At 54.4% G+C, this 18,547-nt stretch overlaps 1 protein-coding gene across 4 annotated transcripts in view; it reads right to left on the bottom strand.

Moving 5' to 3' along the window:
* Positions 1-295: 295 nt before the first annotated feature.
* TMEM121 (transmembrane protein 121) overlaps positions 296-18,547 on the bottom strand; it is a 37,858-nt gene continuing 19,606 nt past the window's right edge. For 2 of the 4 annotated variants that reach the window (XM_032998681.2, XM_032998680.2), the window contains exon 2: positions 296-3,064. In XM_032998681.2, the coding sequence (XP_032854572.1) occupies positions 1,500-2,438 (939 nt within the window). In that variant the 5' untranslated portion in view covers positions 2,439-3,064 and the 3' untranslated portion in view covers positions 296-1,499. Of the gene's footprint in view, positions 3,065-7,422; positions 7,609-11,240; positions 11,274-18,547 lie in introns of those variants that run through there. The other 2 variants (XM_032998678.2, XM_032998679.2) reach the window with 2 other exon arrangements.

The raw sequence follows: 18,547 nt of genomic DNA, 5'->3' as shown, positions 1-18,547 counted from the left end.
CATTTCAGCATGTCTGAGATGCAGCCTTTCTGCTTGTCTCCTTGTGCCTCCCCTGAGGTGCAGGCAGCTGAGTGGTGCCCAATGCCTGGGGCAGCATTTCCGCTGGAAAAATGATTTATTTTGCTTTCTGCGCCCACCGCTCCACGAGTGCAGGGCACAGCACCTCGGGGCAGCACTTGAGGGTCCAGGGGAGGTGGATACAGGAGGAGACAAGTGATTTGGGCCATAGGGGAGCTGCTCCCCAGGTTTCCCCCCTCCCTCCCCATGCTGGCAGAAAAGAGACCACCAGAAGCCATTGCTCTCACGGGGCTTTTATTGTCCGGCTGGCCCTCGCCTCCCGCCCCGCTGCCCACGGCCAGCCGAGCCCCTCGCCACCACAGATGCCAGGGAGGAGACCCGTGCCCACCCCCGAGCCCAGCCGCCTGCCCGGGGCAGCACATCCTTCCCGGTTCTTTTTTGGGTGGTGGTTTGTTTTTGTTTGGGTTGTTTGGTTGGTTGTTTTTTTTTTTTTTTGTTTGTTTTTTTAATATTTTATTTTAAAAATATAGTAGCTGTGGAAAGCAGCCCTCTTTATAAACGCTCGATGCCGGAGTGAAATGCATCGTCACCATCCTTATTATTAAGCCCTCCTGGGTGCCTGAGCCTGCCTGCAGCAGCGCTGGTGGGGCCAGGGAAGCTGCACGAGCTGCTGCAGGCGGGGAGGCTTGCAACGGCAGGGGAAGAGACAGAGAGACCCTTCTAAAAATAGAAATATTGTGCTGAGTTGTTTGGAGTGAATGAAATACATAAAACACCAGCATTAGATCAGCTTTAGCTCGTCAGACATTGCTCCCAGCAGAGTCGGCGTAGCGCGCTGGTGCAGGCGCAGTCCCCCTCGTCCCGGGGCTGGGGAGCCATGCCGGCCCCCGCAGGGCTTGCTGCAGGGCTTGCTGCTCTCGTCCACTGCCAACCGCAAGGACACCGGCCCCCGGGGCAGCCCGGGAGCTGTTATAAATAGGAAACTGTAAACACAACCATTGGAGATAAGAGACATCTACGATCACAGGGTTTACTGGTTCAAACGTCCCACCCTCCCCCCCCAACCCATACACCTATGCCCCTGTCCCCACTCCATAAAAAGGTCTCCGGTAACAAAATCTTCGTTCCAGGCTTGGAGTAAAGGTGAGGTGGTCAAGGAGTAAAAAGGGACATTGAAACCTTAGTGGTCTTTGCTCGGGGAGGGGGGGAGAAGGTGGCAGGAGGGAGAGAGGGGGTTAGCTGGTTCAGGTCCTTTGCAAGTTCATTTGGTTTGTCTGGAGGACTCCTAGGGTTATACCTGAGATGAAGACATCTAGGGGACACTCCATAGCTCAATTAAAACATGGTTGGTGTTCTGTGCCTAGAAGAGCCCTCGCTGCTGGGATTTGTTCGTCGCGCTCACCCCGCGCAGCAAGAGAGCAGCATCCCTCCTCCGCCTGGCACGGGGCTATCTGAACCAACGCTCGGCTGGGGGTGATCCCTCATGTGTCGAGGATCTCGCTGGTGGGCGACGGCTCGTGGGGGATGCCCTGTGCGCTGTGGATGGTCTGGTTGTGGGAGAGGGAGTTCTGCTGGAGCTCCAGGGCAATGGCGTTCTGGGGGAACTCCTTCACCTGCCGCTTGTACTCGAGGAAGGTGCACGCCTTGGTGGCGATCGCGATGATGTTCTTGCCAATAAAGATGGTGGAGACCCTGCTGTCCTGGAACAAGACCATGTTGATGGCCCGGATGAAGATGGTGACGATGTTAATAGTGACCAGGCTGAGGACGGGGTAGAGCATCATTTTTTGCGGGGCAATGTGCTCCCCTTGCATGCTGATCTCACTGAGGGACACACAAGGCAGGATCAGGAGGAGTATGTAGCAGTAGAAGAACATGAGCCCCTCTGCCCAGATGGGCAGGCCGGTCCTGTGCGGCTCCCACAGGTTGGCCTGGATGTCCAAGATATCCAGCAGGTCAAGGGCCACCCAGAAGAGGCGTCCCCGCAAGTCCTCTTTCTTCCGAAAGGTCCGTATGTACTCCATGCTGTCCAAGGCCACCAGCACCAGGTAGAGCCCCGGCACGCAGATGGAGAGGAGCAGGGTCAGGGCTTTCCTGGCCACCGTCTCCAGGTTCTTCTTGTCTGCTTTGTAATTCTGAAAGATGAAGTACAGCTTGATCTCCAGCACGAAGATGTAGAGGAACCACAGGATCATGGCATAGCCCCTCTTGGCTGTCTTCACCTCCGCCCCCACCCACACCGCCACGTAGCGCAGCACGATGAGGAAGCAGATGTCCCCCACCAGCACGATGATGCAGACGCCGATCTTGCGGGGCCCCTGGTTCTGCTCAACCAGGTAGGCGTCCATGAAGGCCATGCTGGTCATGATGACGATGGTGGTCAGGCAGACGTGGCGCTTGTCGGGCGGCGGCAGCACCATCGTGAGACGAGCGGCCCCCCCCCCCCCCCCGTCCGTGCCGGCACTAGGGGAGCAGTCCTGCCGGCGGGGCACGGGGGCACATCTGCAGCGAGCCTGGGGTCCAAGGGCTGCTCTGCCCCCCAGCCCCAGGAGGAGGTCCCTGGAGAAGCAGCGGCTCAGCTGGCAGCCCTGCTCTCCCGGGGCTCTGGGCAGCCTCTGTCCCCAGCTCTCTGCCCTTCGCTGGATGTGCCCTGAAAGCACCACGGCTCTGCCCCCAGCCCCAGGCAGCCTCTGCCACCAGCAGCCAGGGCTCACAGAGGCACTGGGCCTCCTCGAGGGATGTCCCTCCTCCGTGGCAGGTCCTCCATCGTCAGGGTCTCCAGCAATCCTACGGCACTAATGCACCTGCGGGCTCCGAGCCCCAAATCCCGGTACAGATCTCTGGAAACACAGTAGGCACCTGAGCAGCAGGCAGAGCTGGCCGGCTGGGAGGGTAAGGGACCTCTCCTCTTCCCAGTGAGACCCCACGCTCCTCCGGGGTCTGGGGGGGTCCTGCTGTGTCCTCACAGGGAGCCACCTTCACACCTATCCTCGCGGGGCCGTGCCGTGCTCCTGCTGCTCCCAGCTGTACACGCATCCCTCCATCCCTGGAAAAGATAGCCAAGAACGTGTGTTAGGGTCCCTCCATGTGCTGGCCATGGGACGGTGAGAACGACAGCCCCCCACAGCTCCCACCACACAGCGGCACGAGCCGGGCTCCCGCCAGCTACCGTCCCACCCCCAGGGCACCCACTGCCGAGCCCTGTGCATGGCTTAATGCAGAGCAGCTTCTTATGGAGGACGAACACTGCTGAGGGTGTCCTGCGTGGAAACATGGCGTGCTGCCCTTACACAGGCGCTCTCCCTCCAAAACTCCTCGGCGGGGTCAAGCCCTGGGTGCTCCTGCAGAGAAAGCAGGAGCACAACCCAGGTGGAGACAGGCAGATCCGTGAGCAGGGGTGAGGTGAGGGCTGGCACACGGGGCTCGGGCTGTCCCTGGCATGGCAGGGGGTAGCAAAGCTGTCCCCAGGGTGGTATGAGGTCCCAGCAGCTTTCTGTACTGGCTCAGCTGCTCACAGCCACAGCTCCTTCTTGCCAGACCGCGCTTGCATAATTCATTTGTTAATCATTTCTGTGCAGGGACCACACTCCCGGGAAGTGACTGGGTCCCAGTGCACTCAAGAGTACTATCAAGCTGCTTACACAGAGCGGAGAAGATGGATAACGATCACAGTCTGATATGCCTATCACACGCCAAGTGACAGCTAGCCCTACCGTGCATCACAGCTCCCTGGGAGCAAAGTGCTTGACCCCACAGACTCCCCTACAGATCACCCCATCATGTCCTGTGGAGCCTGGCCGCTGCGGCCGCGTCTGCCCGTGGATCCTCGTCTGTCACGCAACGCACGCTTCCCCAGCCCTCGGCACGGGTGGCTGGAAATGACAGCCTTGGAGAGAACACCTCTGGGGTGAGGCAGCCAGGCTGCTGGGTCTGCAAGCACTCCTCACCCAGCCTGCCAGGGTCAGGCTGAGCCTAAACCTGGATTTGGAGGGCTGTGAAGGTGCTGAGCTGAACCCTGCACATGGATGCAGTTTGGCTGGCCATCCCTTGGGGCTGAGGGGCATCCCTGCTTGCAGGAGGGGGACTAGGACTCAGGAAGAGCCCCGGGAGCTGTCAGAGGGACTCGGTGGCACTGCTTCTGGTCCCCACCGCCTGGCTTAATGAGGACACATGCAAACCTGGGCTACCTCATCTCTCAGGGAGAGAGGCCAAGATGGAGGCTGAAGGGAAGAAGCCAAGCCTAAGGAATTGTAAGCCATTAAAAACCTGCCCTACTTTGCACAGGGAAGTGTATTGCAGCTGCTTATGTTTATGGGGCCTCATTTAAATAAAATCTGGATTCTCTCCTGCTTCAGGGCGAGAAGAAGAACAAAGAAGAAAAAGTGGGAAGCCAGATGAGTCAGAGCCATGCCCAATGCGTGCTGAGTAGGTGGACACCAGGGATGCATGTACCTGTGCCCTGGTTCCCAAAGGATGTGGTAGGCGATGATGTGCTGCTCAGCAAACATTAGCAAAGGACTTAAAGACTCCTGCCCCGGCTGGAACCCCCACATTGCTCTTCTGAGTCCACTTCTAGACTCGTGCGCAGCAGGGAAAGCTGGCATGTTAAAATAATTTCTCAAGCAGGAATTGCTCAGAAAGAAACCAAAACGATGGGGAGGGATTCATGAGTAACCCTAAATGGTGCTTCCCAGGTAAAGCACTCACCGCAGCCCCGCTCTCACCAGCACGGCTCTTTGTGACGTCTTGTAGCTGCCGTTTTAGGGCTTCAATTTGTTCTTTCTTGAGGTTTCAGATAAAAATATACAGTCATTGCCGTAACTGCTTTCAAACTCATGCCAAGTTTTACAGGGGATTTATAGCCAAGGATGGATAATTCCAGATAAATTAGGTCTTTCAGGAGGGAATGGTGTTTTTCTTTTCCCTTTAAGTATTTATGCCTTCTAAAGACAGCAGTTATTTAAGGGGCAGTGGGTGCATCACAGCACGTAAAGGTTAGGAAGCAGATTGCCTGTAAATCATGCCCCCTTGCCCCTGGGTGTTACAGGTGCGGGTTGGGGAGCTGGGGGAAGGCGCATGCTCCCAGCCCAAGCTATCCTCATGCCTACATGAAAGCACACAGAAAAACCCCACCCTGTCTCTGGGTGAACACCCAGGGCAAGGGATGGTATTAATTCCTAGTATTTGCAACAACAGCAACTGGTGCTGAGCAGATGGTTTTCAGCAAAAAGTATGCTCAAACAGTGGATTCTTCTCTCCTGTCCACTCCTGAACGATTCGTGACAGCTTAGGATGGGTTTGATAAACGTTCATTTGTTACGGCGGCCTTTCAGAGCAGAGAAAGGGAATTGCGGGGCTGAGCAAAATCACAGGGCTCAAGTGCTGCTTTTGCTTGGGTTAAATCCTGTATTACCAGGGGTGAGCACCTCTCTTACCTTTTGCAAATACTTTCCAAGCATTCGCTGTGGTGCACGCTCTTTTTATTTTCCAACTGTGCCATAGCTGGTATTTTCCCCACCTCTTGTAGCCCCAGTGCTAAATGGAAATATGGAGGTCTCTTCCTATCTGTGGAGCAGAGCTTGCCTGTTTGACTGATGTGTGACCATCCTACCATGGAAGGGGCATGTAAAATTCTCCTCGGAGGACTATTAAAAAAGGCAGGTAGTTTTTAAACAACCATTACTCTGGGAAATCCTGATTCATCATTTTTAAATGACTGCATTTGACAGTAAATTCAGAAACCACTTGAGAAACGTGCTGGATAAACAAGAAAATGAGCATGTCAGATAGCCACAAGAGCATATCTGAGGCAAATATTTGTTTAGACAAGTATTCACAAAATTCATCTTCCTGCAGGAATTCTTGTAAATAAAGGGCAGCTCACCTGAATGTAATGAGTTCAGAGTGTTACAGATGCCAGTGAGCCAGGCTGGCAGCTTCCTATGGGAAGGGATTTAGCAGCCAGGTCTCCCAGGAGCCAGTATTGCAGCAATGCTTCAGTCTTGGCAACTGTGGGCCTCCTTACCGGGACAAAATTCAATCGCATGTTCTCCTCTACCACTCTCCTACGCGAACCACTCCGTTGCTTGCATCGGAGTGAGCAAATGCACTCTAGGACACCCACAGCAGCTCGCGATCAGCTGGCGAGATGCAGCCCGAGGGCAGTCTCCAGCTGCACCAGTGCAGACCGGCAGCGTGGCGTGGGGACAGGCGGCAGCAGCACGTTCCCACTCCATCTGCGGGGGGGCTTGCTTGGGGACACCCCATTTCCCAGGCCAGCCTGCCCCGTTCCACTGTCCCCCGCAGGGTGGGAGAGGCTGGGGTGGGAATGGGGGGAGGCTGCGATTTCCTGGAGAGATTTGGGGGTCCTGCAGGTGGGTTCAAACCCAACTGAAGTGCAGGGTTTAGACTCTCATCTCTGCCCTGCTTCCTCTGGCACCGAGGGAACAAGAGCAGCAGAGGTGCAACCAGCCCCTGCCCTTATTACTCTGGTGCCTCTGCTGTGGTTGGGGAGTTATTTCTTGGCCTCCTACGTGGTTTTCTCAGCCCTCCCAGCTGCTATAAAGCACCTGTGGTTACCCAAGGACTCGGGGTCACAGCCTGGCTTCACCATCAGCCCTGGCAGCTTGGAAGAAAATTAAACTGTGCTTTCCACCGCGACGCCGGTGGCTCGTTGAGGCGTGATTAATGACCACTAGCTCTGCCGTTACCGGCGCCTGCAACCCGCAGCCACCCATCCCCAGTGCCCTCCTGCATCCTCTCCCGCTCTGCTTGCTGCCCATGCCCCACATCACCCAGCGTGGCACCACCCGAGAGCCGTGTGGGTGCAGGGAGCTGCCAGCATCCCCGCGCGCCTGCACCAACCCCCATCTCCCACATCTGGGGAGCAAGTGGCCGCAGACAAGCCTGGAGGGCTTGTGGAGCCACTGTCAAAACACAGATTCATTAATGTCAGCAGGCGCTTCCCAAACCCTTGTTCTACCTGGCAAATTAGTTTAAATTATTTAAGTGATTTGAATTCTGTCTATAAATAAAAGAGGGAGCGAGCAAGGCAAAAGTATACACAACGTGCTTCCCAGGTAGTTAGAATGCCACATTGCTTAAAGCTTCATTTGCACTTTAATTGCTTTGATTTATTCCAGCTTTCCAGAGTGTAAATCTGAAGCTCCCCTTCACTTAGTCCTTCAGCCCTCTGAAGAGCTGCTGCTCCAAAAAGCCCATTCCCCAGCCGGCTGTGCCTGCTCCACCATACCCTGCGCCACCCTCGCACGCTTTTTGTGACCCGCTGAATTACTTCTGAGCTCTGTGCACCAGCTAAGGATGGGGTTTACAGGGAAAGCAAATTATCTGGCTGAGAAACTATAAATCATGTTGTCCCTGTGCCGTTGCGTTTTCCTGCCTCACCTTGCTGATAAGCGGTGCTGGCGGGTGTCTTGCTCAGCCTCACTGACCTGCAGGCTGGGATTTCAGCTGCCTCCCCACCCTGGGCAGTCCTGGGGGGGATGCTCATACCCTGGGGAATGGAGGTCACTTCTGGGCAGCAGTTACACGCTGCCTCCTCCCAGGCAGTACTGGCATCTCAAGTGCATCCTGTGAAGGAAATGAAATTGAGGAAGATTTTTCCAGACCCTGCCCACTAATTGTGTCTGAAGGAGGAAACAGCCCACTTGCTAATGATTACAGATAATTTACCATGTAGGCACATTGAGAAACAGGGAAGGAGCTGCAAACTGTTCCCTGAACCTGCCCAAAATAACCAATGCAGCAGGGCTGTCAGACAAAATCAGCTCCTGCTTATACCAGGGAGTGTATCGACTGCGCTCTCATGCTCCAAACCCCCTCAGTTCCCTTGGGGGGTTCATTTCACCACCGTTTCCCAAAAAGAAACCCAAGCAGAAAGTATCAGACCTGTTGCCCCAGTAGGAAAAAAAATAAAACCATTCTCTTGATCATCATTTTTGTGATGGGGCAGGGAACTGCTGCTTGCCCAAAGCAAAGCCCTGCGTGGGATGGATGGCATTTTGCATTCAGAGCCCTGTCCCTCGTGGCTGTCCTGGCCAGGGCTCTCCTGCCAATGCAGGCAGCTGTTGCTGCTGGGAACATCTCCCCATTCACAAACATGCTGAGTTTGATGATATTTGACAGACGTGTCAAAAAAGAAAAAAAAAAAAAAAAAAAAAAGGCTTTTCAGCTATTTTGGGTGTTTAAACATAGTGTTTAGAGAAGGTAAATGATTCATTTTGACTTGTACATAAAATGTTAAATTATACTATTATGTTTTGACACTACCAAAACATTTTACCGTTTTCCCAGCAAAACGTGCTGTTTCTGTAGAGGAATTGCTTGGCGTTTCCAAGTTGAGTGGATTTTCAAGATTTCATTCTGTTCTGGACCAAACCTCAGATTTAAAAGTGTCAAAATCCCCCACGGTTTGTTGGTTTGGGCTCACAAAACAGGGCACGTTTAGCAAACATCTGGTTGCGTGTGTGTTTGCCACAGTGGGAGATGCACGTGAAGCTCAGTGCCTGTGGCGTGCGAGACGGGTGCCCCCATCCTCTTCTCCCTCCTTCAGGCTCCCCGCACCCACTGTTCACCCTTCAGCAGAGCTTTCCCCCCTGGTCCTGGGGCTCTTCCTCTCTCTGCTACCTCAGGGGTCCTCCTGGACCTGCCTCACTTGTAGGGACCAGCTCCTCCTCTACCAAAGTCTATCAACATCTTCTCTGTGCCTCTGCCCTCCCAGGCTCCCCTCCTGCCCCAAAAATCGCTGTGCCCCGCATTGGCTCTCTTCCAGTGGTGATATGACTTGCCCCTGCCAGGAGAATGTGACCCAACTATACCCTTTTTTTCTTTTCCAGGCTCTTTTTCAAGACCCTGGGACCTGTCTCCTGCCTGAGGAACCATTTTGCTTTTGGACGAAGAAGCTGTGCCATCCTTGTGCGGGGGGCAAAGCACGTCACACAGGTGACAAGGCACTCGGTGCATGGGCACCCTCCTCCCCCAGGCACTGCTGGGCTGACAGTGCACCTGCAACCTGCATTTGCACAAGTCATCCCACTAAAACACAGCAATACACCACCAACTTCAACCTCTGCTGGTACCTTCCTGGATAGATAAGCCTAACCGAGCCAGTTGCCAAGATTCACCTGCAAGCAAACCCCAGAGCTTTGATTTTCTCTGTGCTACAAACAGACATAAATGCAAACACCAGGACCAAGCCAAGCCAGGAACATAAAACTTGGATCCTATTTCAGTAGCTCGAGGCTGTACTTTTGTATGTGAATCACTGTCAGGTCCTCAGACAACCTCACATCATCAGTATTAGGGGAAAGGAAAATATGGAGCCATCACAGAGTCCTCACACAGACGCTTTCCTCCACTGCCTGCTGGAAATTCTCACAGATGGAGAACAGAAAAGCTCCCTGCTCTTGATCATCCTTGTCCTCACTCCCCTGGGTGCTGGCAGGGAGGCACAAATTTTCCTGGGAGCACTGCTCTCAGCACCCCCACCCAATGCAACGGAGTGCTCTCAGCACTGCTCTGGCAGCATTAGGCACCCAAGAGCCAAGCAGCTCTGGCTGCCCTTCATCTCATCTAAGCATGATTGAGAGGGAGTCAGCTAATTAAAAGAAAATGGAAACTGGTGTGTGAAGCTGTAAGTAGGAGAGCGCTGGGAGTTTCCTGGTGCTAAAGTGTGCTTGCAGGGGGATGGGGCTGCCGAGAGCTCTGGGGCAGAACTTCAGCAACCTCCCAGGGAAGCAGGATCTGAGATCCCCAGGCATCTTCTATGTGTGAGAGAGCACTTAGGCAGGGATGATTCTGCAGTAGATGGCTGAAGGGATGAGGGGCTGGCTTGCACGCTTTCTTCTAGAGACCTGGGTGGAGTGGCACACACTGGTCTCTCTGACCCGGGGCCAGACTGGCTGTCAGACTAAAGGCAGTAGGTCAGGGACCTATCCTCTTACCTCCCCCTTCACCCACACAGTGTAAGGACAGTGGCCGATGCATATAAACCAGGGCAAGATCAAAAGGGAAGAGCTGGGAGGACAGAGGGGTCTGACTCTCAGGCTGCAATCCTGGAGACCCCTGCTACTTGATGCTGATGGTGTCAAGCACTTTCTGCATTCAGAGGCTTTTGGGAGGTGCTGTGGCAGCTCCCAGAGGAAGATCTGTGCTAGGGTGTAGGGACGGCAAGAATGATGATGTGTGTCCTGCTGCGAGGAGAAAGCTCCTCCCTGGCTCATCTTCCCCGAGCAAGCAGACAGCCTGGGTGCTGGAGGACAGGAGTTGGCTTCAGCATGGTGCAGGTGGGGAGGCACCTCTGGAGGCCAACCAGTTCGCCTGCCAGCCCCGAGAAACTGCTCCCACACAAAGCAGGGGGGCATCTCTGCCCTGCCCGGGAGCTGCCTCCGGCTGGTCCCTGCACCCGGGCAGCAATCAGAGAGAAGCAATTATGCCTGTTATTCCCTCTCTGCCCTGAGCATGGGGTTAGGAGAGGTGGGATGAGCCCAGCAGTATGTAGAGATTCAGCTGGGCAGTCTGCTGCCGCTGCCATCAGTCTGGCCTTTGATTAAGAGTGATTGTTCTGCTCTTAATTAACAGAAGGCAGCTGCTGGCCACTCGGGAGGAATGGAGGAGCAGAGCCCAGTGACTGTGATAAAAGGAGAGGGTGTCTGCTGGCTCCTGCTGAGCCTGGCAAGGCTGCCCTGTCCACAGCCATGCACTCGGACTTGCACATGGTACTACCTCCAAATCTCACAAGGGAACCCAAACCCAGAGGGGGGGGAACTCCCCCTCTCTTGCAATGCCAGGATGCAGCTGCTGTGTGAACTAGCAGCAGCGATGCGGGGAGGGAATCCAGCTAATCCCTGGAGTAATTTTGCTGCTGTCTGTTCTCCCAAGCCACCTTGAGGTGGTACTGCTGGCAATGCCTGGCTGGCTCCCACAGGGTTTATTCCCCCATCTACTCCTCAGAGACCTTCCCGAGACAGAGGCTCTCCTGTGACACCCGGCGTGCTGCTCTCCCAGGTCTGTCAGCCATCTGCCCGGCACGGGGCGATGGGCTCCCCCAAGAACAGGCGTGGAGCTGCTCAGCCTGCTGCTTTTGCAGCTGAGCCAGTTCCCCATGAGATGAGAAGGCATTTTTGCTCCCCACTGAAGTGATCTGTGAGCAGGCATCAGGGCATAGGTGTATCCCAGTAAAAGCTGCAACAAGAACATCACACCTTTTTTCCGAGTTCACGTGCCGCAGAGCTCGCATCAAGTCTCGGTAATGCAGGGACAGCAAGCAAGGAAAAAAACAGTGAGTGACTTGCAAAATCAAGGAACCTTTGCCTTGCCACACCCTTGGTGAATTTATTTTGGCAAGGCTAGTCCAATGTTAATTATTGGTGGCAATATCTCCCTGCCAGTCGTCATAAAATCTTAGCAGGATGAGAACTACCAGTGGTGCATCTTCTACCAGACAACTATTAACTTGTCTGGTCTTAAATCACACTTGAGTCATGGTTGGGGGTTGGTGGTGTCAGAGCTGGAGATGGGCCTCGGTGGACTCTGCTCTACATTTGCTCTCCATCATTTAAGTCCATGCCACCGCCAGATCCCTCTGGAACAGGTGCTCTGCAGGACAGTGTGCTGGTGGGCCAGAGTGCTCGTTAGGCTCCGGAGGTGCTGTGGTTTGAGCCTGGTCAGCAGCCAAACCCCACGCAGCCACTTTCTCCCCCTTCTCTTCCTGCAGCGACCCAGGACAGGAGGACAGCAGGTACCTGTGGTTGGCCCTTCATGGCTCAGGGTCACCCTCCCCATCCTGTGTGTGCCTCAGCCTCTGGGGTGGGGGCAATGCCGGCATCTGCTGCTCTGACATCACTTGGGAGATAAACATTTCACCCAGCTCGGTGCAGTGCAAGAAGAATAATGCCAGCCCAGAGGTCACCAGGGAGACATTTCTCTTCCTCTGGTTTCCAGCCTTCCTTCTACCAGCCATCTAATAAATCTAATAAAATCTGTCTTTCTGGTGTCTAATTTGATTCCAGCACCCAGAGACCAGGCTTCTTATATCACTCACAGACCTAACCAGCTACATCCTTGGCGTACGAGCCAGGCCAAGGGGCTGCTGCAGGCTGCTCCAGAAGAGAGCAATTACCTGGAATCAGAACTTGCTCTCCGAATCAATTACATGTTTATAGGTTTTCCTTGGGTCGCACCTAATTGAATTATTTAGATGCTTGAACACCATGATCAGAGGCAGCTGATGACTTCCAGACTGAAGTCTGGGCACTAAGTGCGGTGCCTTGCATTTTATCTCAGGGACAACTCTCCACAGCACCTCCTGTTTACACCCTCACGCAGCACTCTGCAATCTGTAGTGTGTTCAGTCTCATGCCATCTCCAGCGAGCAGCTGGGCTTCGGCTCCTGCTCTAAAGGTGAAGGACTTCCAAGGTCGTACAGAGAGTCGTGACCAAGACCAGTTCCCCAGTTTACAGCACCTGGAAGCACATGGGCAGGAGGGTGGCTCTGCTCCATGGAGCATCTTCTGGTCCCTGCCCCCGGTGGCTGCAGGGTCCCATTTCAGCAGAGCTTGGAGGCTCACAGAGCCAGGGCTGCAGATGCCGGGATCTGAGCTTGCAGGAGCACGTCTGACGGAGGCTTCTGTTCTCATCGTCTTCACGAGGAGGATCACCCGTGCTGCTAATGAACTGCTGCACAGCTCCCAGTGGGAGGGATCGGTGTTTCCACAGCGCTGCCCTCCCAAAGGTCCTTGATCCGCCTCCCCGGCAGGGACACAGCGACGCTTCAAACTGGCGGGGAGCCAGACCCGAGAGGTGCTGGGAACTGCCGCAGCCCCTCGCGCGGGCACCAGCCGGCACGCAGCCAGGAAGGGGTCGCGGTGGCCGGGGCGCGCGAGTGCCGGGGGATTTGAAGTAACAACCTCTACAGCTTGGCGAGGATGTCTGGTACCCCCCTCTCCTTTGCATCCATCCTGCGACGTCAGCCAGTCAGGGACACTTCCACGCAGACGGCTCAGACCACCAGTGGCCCAGCCAAAACACCCGCGTGGTGGCCCTGCAGGGCTGTGGGTCAGGCATCACCTCATCGTGCAGGAGGTGTGCGCTGCTTGGTTCTCCCCGGGGCCTGTTTGGATCGAGCTGTTCGTTCGCATGAGCTGTTGCTTTTTCAGGCTTTCTTTGCTAATGGAATTCCTTCCCTCCTGAAAAAAAAAACCCTTAGTTTAACCAAAAAAAAAAAAAAAATTATCCAAGTCACTGATCCTTGTTGAGGGTCCATGCTCGGAAGGACCCGCACGTCGCGCTGGCCTGTGGAGCGGTGTGCCCTGAGGAGGGTGAGCAGGCAGGGGCAGGAGCCCTGTCCTGACCGTGGGGAAGCTCCCGGGCTCCTCGCTGCCAGGTCCCAGGCCAGGAGGGCACTTGGCGTGGAGGCTGCGTGGAAATTGGGAGATGCTGTGGCTTCCTCGTCCAATGGCACAAGTAGGCATCCTCTCCCCCAGGAGGATGTGACAATTTGCTGTGCTGGAGTGCATTGCCAAGGAGATAAAATATTTATGGCTGCTCTCTCTTGCTTCCCGTTTCAAGCCACGGTGACTTATTTGTTACAAATTTACATGCATGTTTAAAGACATCTTTAAATTCCTTCTAAGTACAAAAGGTTTATTTCTCCATGTAGCGTTTTGCCAGTCAGAATCAGCCACCCCATCTACTCTGTGCCTGTGTTTGTCCCCGACTTCAGTGCTCATTTTCCTCTTGGTAATGATTATCATTATACTAAGAAAAATGGGTCATTTAGAGCGGTTTCTCCCCAAATGAAAGGCTGTGGGATACAGGATATCATTAAAATTCTAAACCTGACTTCCAACCTCAAAAGCAGACTCTTGCTATTCGGGCATCTCTGCGGAGGGAGGAAGGGAGAGAGGGTGCCCGATGAATGCGCTTTGGCCACGAAACGACTGGCTGAGTCCGCGTGGCCTGTGCCACCGACATCTGCGCTGGCATCAAACGTCCCCGGGCCGAGGCCGTGGCCTGTGCCACCTCCCGGCCAGCGCATCCCCAGGGCTCTGCTGGCACCCACCTCCCAGCCGCGCCGTGCGTGGGACAGCGCAACCAGCGCAGGCGCCGGGAGCTCATTCCTACCATGAAAAGAGCAATTCGGCTCCTGCCGGGAGGGATGTGGCTGGGTCAGGTCACCCGGGCTTGGACAAGGGAGGAAAGCAGGCTGAAGCGCTCAGATAGAGCATCCCTGCAGGCAGCAACTGCCTTGCCCTTACACACTGCTGGGGATTAAGTGAGCCCTGTCTGGGAGCGTCTGTGCCGTCCCACGGGCCAGCTGGCCGTGGGCTAGGACCTGCCGCCGGTCCCTCCCGTGACTGCAGGTGCCTGGGGATGCTTGCCCAAGGTCTCTCCCCACCTCCTCAGCCCTGGATCTGGGCTCCCAGCACCAGGGTCCCTGCCAGGCTCCGGACTGACTCCTTGCCTCCTCGTTTCTGATGACAGGAAAGCGTGCCCTGCCCAAGTTCAGGGCTAGCTTGGCCCGTGACAGCAGATCTCCCACTCGCCTGGTGTTTCTCTGCTCCCCTGTCTCCAGCGTGCTGCTGCCCCAGGGTCTCTTTTCTGTTTCCTGGTATCCCCAGAAGGGGCTTCATGGGAAATGTTTTGCTTGGAAAGGCTATGCAACTTCTGTGCAAGCCTGAAATTGTTGTGTACAGAGCTCTAAGGCAAAGCTAATCCGTTTTGCAGCTTAGCCAGCTGCCAAAAGATGTTATTTAGGAGTGGGGAACTGCTAACTGCTTTTCGCCCCCAATGTGAAATGGGAAGGACAAGCGATATTCAAAGAATGAGAAATGGAGACTGACCCAAAGTGGCTAATTAAGAAGTATCTTTTTTAAGAAGGAAGACTTGCCACAACTTGTGAACTTTTGAAGTTGCTTGTTTGTAACTGTGCTCAAAACAGACTAATGTTTCATTCTTTTATTTCATATTTTAAATCAAAATCCGTATGGGAAGCTCTCCTGCTGCTGATCACAGCCCAGCAAGCGCACGGCAGCTGACGCCGCATCTCACACGCGGGACATGGGCACGACCGCATCAGCCCACTGCGGTGACTGCATTAAGCAGCTCCACATCACACCATTGACCTTGCATGGTTACAGCCGTGGAGTTACTCGTGTGCATCGCTCCCAGGCTTGCCATGCCCGGGCGTGCGGCTCTCCCTGTGCTACACAGTCCCCAAGCACCCAAAAACTGTGTCAGGTGCAGAGCCGGGCACCCCGCCGGGGAGGAGGGAGGCAGGGGAGCGTGGGTGGGATGTGGGACATCCCCAGGGGCAGGGCAGGGCGAGCAGCTCTCCTCAGGGCCACAGCTCCATTACGGGTGTCTGGATGACCAGTTAGTTTTGGTCTAGCAGACAAGCTGAAAAACCAATATAAATTATTTCTGTTTGACCGCCATCTAATTATTTTCACTTGGGTTTTTGAGCAAAATACAAACTGCAAAGAATGGTTAGCAGTCAACCTGGGATGCTTTGTCCAGCCTCAGAAAGATATTCTTTCTCTCTGGGGTTATTTTAGCCTTGTCTTCCTCCTCCACTCCCCTTTGCCACTAACTTTAGATTGACTTTAAAGTAGCAAACTGTTTGGACTCTTCAGGAACAATAAAAAGGATAAATACCACTTTGTGTGGTTTGCTAGAAAACATAGTTCTGGGGGAAGAGGATTCAAACCTCATTTCCAAGTAATGTCAGACAAAGGGAAGAGCAATTAGACCTCTTTCCATCCATTAATGGCCACAGAGCCATCACAGACAGGTGCCCCTTCTTCCCCCCTGGGAAAGAAGCTCATCCCCGGTGAAGTGGCAATAAATTGCGGAATGGATCAGACGTTTCCCAGTTTTTCAGAGAAAACATGTGAAATGTAGTAAACTTCTTTCTGGCAGGTATTTCTCACTGAACTTCGAACTATAGAAGGCATGGGAAAATTGGTGTTTGTAGAGCAACAGGCATCCCTCCTGTACAAAATGGGCTAAGAAGGCGGTGAGACTGGGGGAGACTGTGAGGTTGCTTCAGCCTGGGTCACTGCTGAGCTGCAGAGGCACAGTGGGTGCACTTGCAAGCAGCTTTTATTTTAATTTGCATTCTGAAACCCATTTCTGGAGGCCCTCCCGACCTCCATAAGCACCACATGAACACTTTGCATTGATTTTCGCGTGACCATTTTCCCTCTCTCACCCTTACCCAGCCTTACCCTTCACCACCCTCCAGCTGGGCACACCACAGCCCTTCCACTGAGTCCCCCACAGCTGCAGCCCCCTTCATGCCTGATTTGTCTCGTTAGGCAGCCATTTCTCATTAGGATTCCTGGCAGCCCACCTCCCAGCACAGGGGAACCCAGGGGAACCTCTGCCACCCCAACTGCAGGGGTGCTTGTCTGCTCTGTGGCCTCATGCAGCAACAACGCTTCCCTATATTTACATATTTGCATGTAACAAGCTGTCTCCCTCTCTGGGTAGTTAATTCCTGGGTGATCAGGTAGCTAACATCTGCTGCAGCAGCACCGCGCAGCCCACGCCTTGTAGCTGTCACCACGCTCGGCTCCTGCCCACAGGGATGTCCCCACGTCCTGGGCAGCCACTGCTCTCTGGGCACAAGCAGCCCCGAGGAGCCAGGTATGAGCACAGAGGCCAAATATGGGACAAAAAAAAAATCATGCATTTTTGCTGTCTGAGGGATGCAGCAGGAATGTGCAATTTAGAGGGGGGTCCTCACATCCCCTGCTCCTCGCCTGGTGCCTGGCTGGCCCCTCTTGCCCTGGCAGAGCAGGCTTCGAGGCAAGGTGCAAGGGAGCAGGGCAGCAGCTCATCACAAAACCAGCTGCTAAGCGTTCCCACCCTGAAAACAAGAGGCACTAACAACCTGGGTCTGTGCAGCTGGGGAATGGCTTTCAGAGGTAAAAACCATGGCAGCTGAGCTCTTCCAGGGAAAACAGCAGCAGCTCCTCTCCCCAGGTATGGAGCATCTCTAGCGTCCTAGGGGCTGATTTCAGTGTGATTTCTGCTATTTTGGGCTTTGGTGAACCAAGTGAGTGCAAAATGCAAACACTTGTACAAGCAGCCAGGCCTGGGCTCTGTCTGCTCCTGCTGTGCACGGGGAGGGCACGCTGGTCTGGGGGTGATGGTGCTCCCTTTTGTGGGGCTGGGGGAGTCACCTTCCTCACCACGGTTGGGGTTTAGGTGCTCTCCTAAGGGAAGCTGTGCTTTTGGGATGGAGCTGCCCAGCCCCTCGGGCAAGCAGCACCCGCCACCAGCGCATTGCTGGAGGACATGGGCATGGTGGGACCCTCCTTTCACCTTGTGCTGTGTCCTACAGAGCCCTGACCTCCTTCTGATCAGAGCATGGCTTGAGCTGTTTATCACTTAGCTCAAATCTCTGCTTATTCAACTGTGGTCTCCTGCCAAAGGAGGGACTGGCCTCCTGGGCTGCTCTTGGCTGACACCACTGGTGCTTCCCTCCCTGGGGGCATCCATTAGTGGCATTAGCTCCATCCCATTCTGCTGCTCTCCCTGATGAGTGCTGGCCCAGGGAGGGGGAACCTAGCCCAGAGAAGCTCTTGGCCAGCAGGGATGTATCCCTGCTTCTCTGAGATGTTATTTCAGCTGTTTCCTCCAGCATTTTGCTTCAGCTCAATTTTGGGGGGTTTCTTCCCACCTTGGGAGACCCACAGCACTTCCCTGACCTCCCTTCTTTCCAAACCCCTCTTCCCAGCCCCCTTTGTGTGTCACAGCCATCACCCTACTCCTATGTGACACGCTGGTGGCTGGCCGTCTTGTCTAGTGACAGTCAGGTGTTTCTAACCATGTAGCTAAACCCTGATGTCCTGCTGCATGAATGGAGTGAGCTGGCCCAGCCAGGACATGCTCCCTACATCCTGTACTTCTTTGCCCCCCCCAGAAACAAGGGCAGCTCCAGCTTGGAGTGTGAGCTGGGAGGTGGCAACCCACACCATGGCGCTCAGCCCTGCTTCCTGGCGCGGGTGGTGGGTCCTCTGATCCTCCAAACCTCCCCTGGTCCTGCGAAAGAGCTGGATGAGGAGTATGCCAATTTGAGTGTTCTTACATGAATACTGAGCCATCTATGGCTTCTTGGGTGCATCTTTGTGTTCCCTTCCCCCCCACCCCAAAGCTGATTTCTTTGTGCCAAACTCCAAAATAGCTCAAGTGTACTTGTAGGAGAGTCTGTGGAGAGCTAGCTGGCTTCTATTTCCTCCTAGCTGAAATATAAGTGCTGTTCTGCATGATGTTTGTGTGAGCTGCATCCTGCAGGATACCCTATAAGCCTCTGGCCCTGAGCGATGGCAGGTCTGGGAGAGCACAGCTAGATTCAGGCTTAAGCTAATGTGACCTCTGGTCAGCTTTAAACTGATTAGGGCACACCCAGTGCAAATCCTGAATTAGTCCAGTTTATAATTAAATACTAACTATACACAGCTTTCCATTATGTGTGCATAAATATACCCCTTCTGTGAATTTG

This window comes from Tyto alba, unplaced genomic scaffold (assembly GCF_018691265.1).
Source record: "Tyto alba isolate M040663 unplaced genomic scaffold, T.alba_DEE_v4.0 Super-Scaffold_1000006, whole genome shotgun sequence".
NCBI lineage: Eukaryota > Metazoa > Chordata > Aves > Strigiformes > Tytonidae > Tyto > Tyto alba.
Note: the sequence above shows the minus strand (reverse complement) of the source record. Positions and strands in the feature narration are given on the sequence as shown.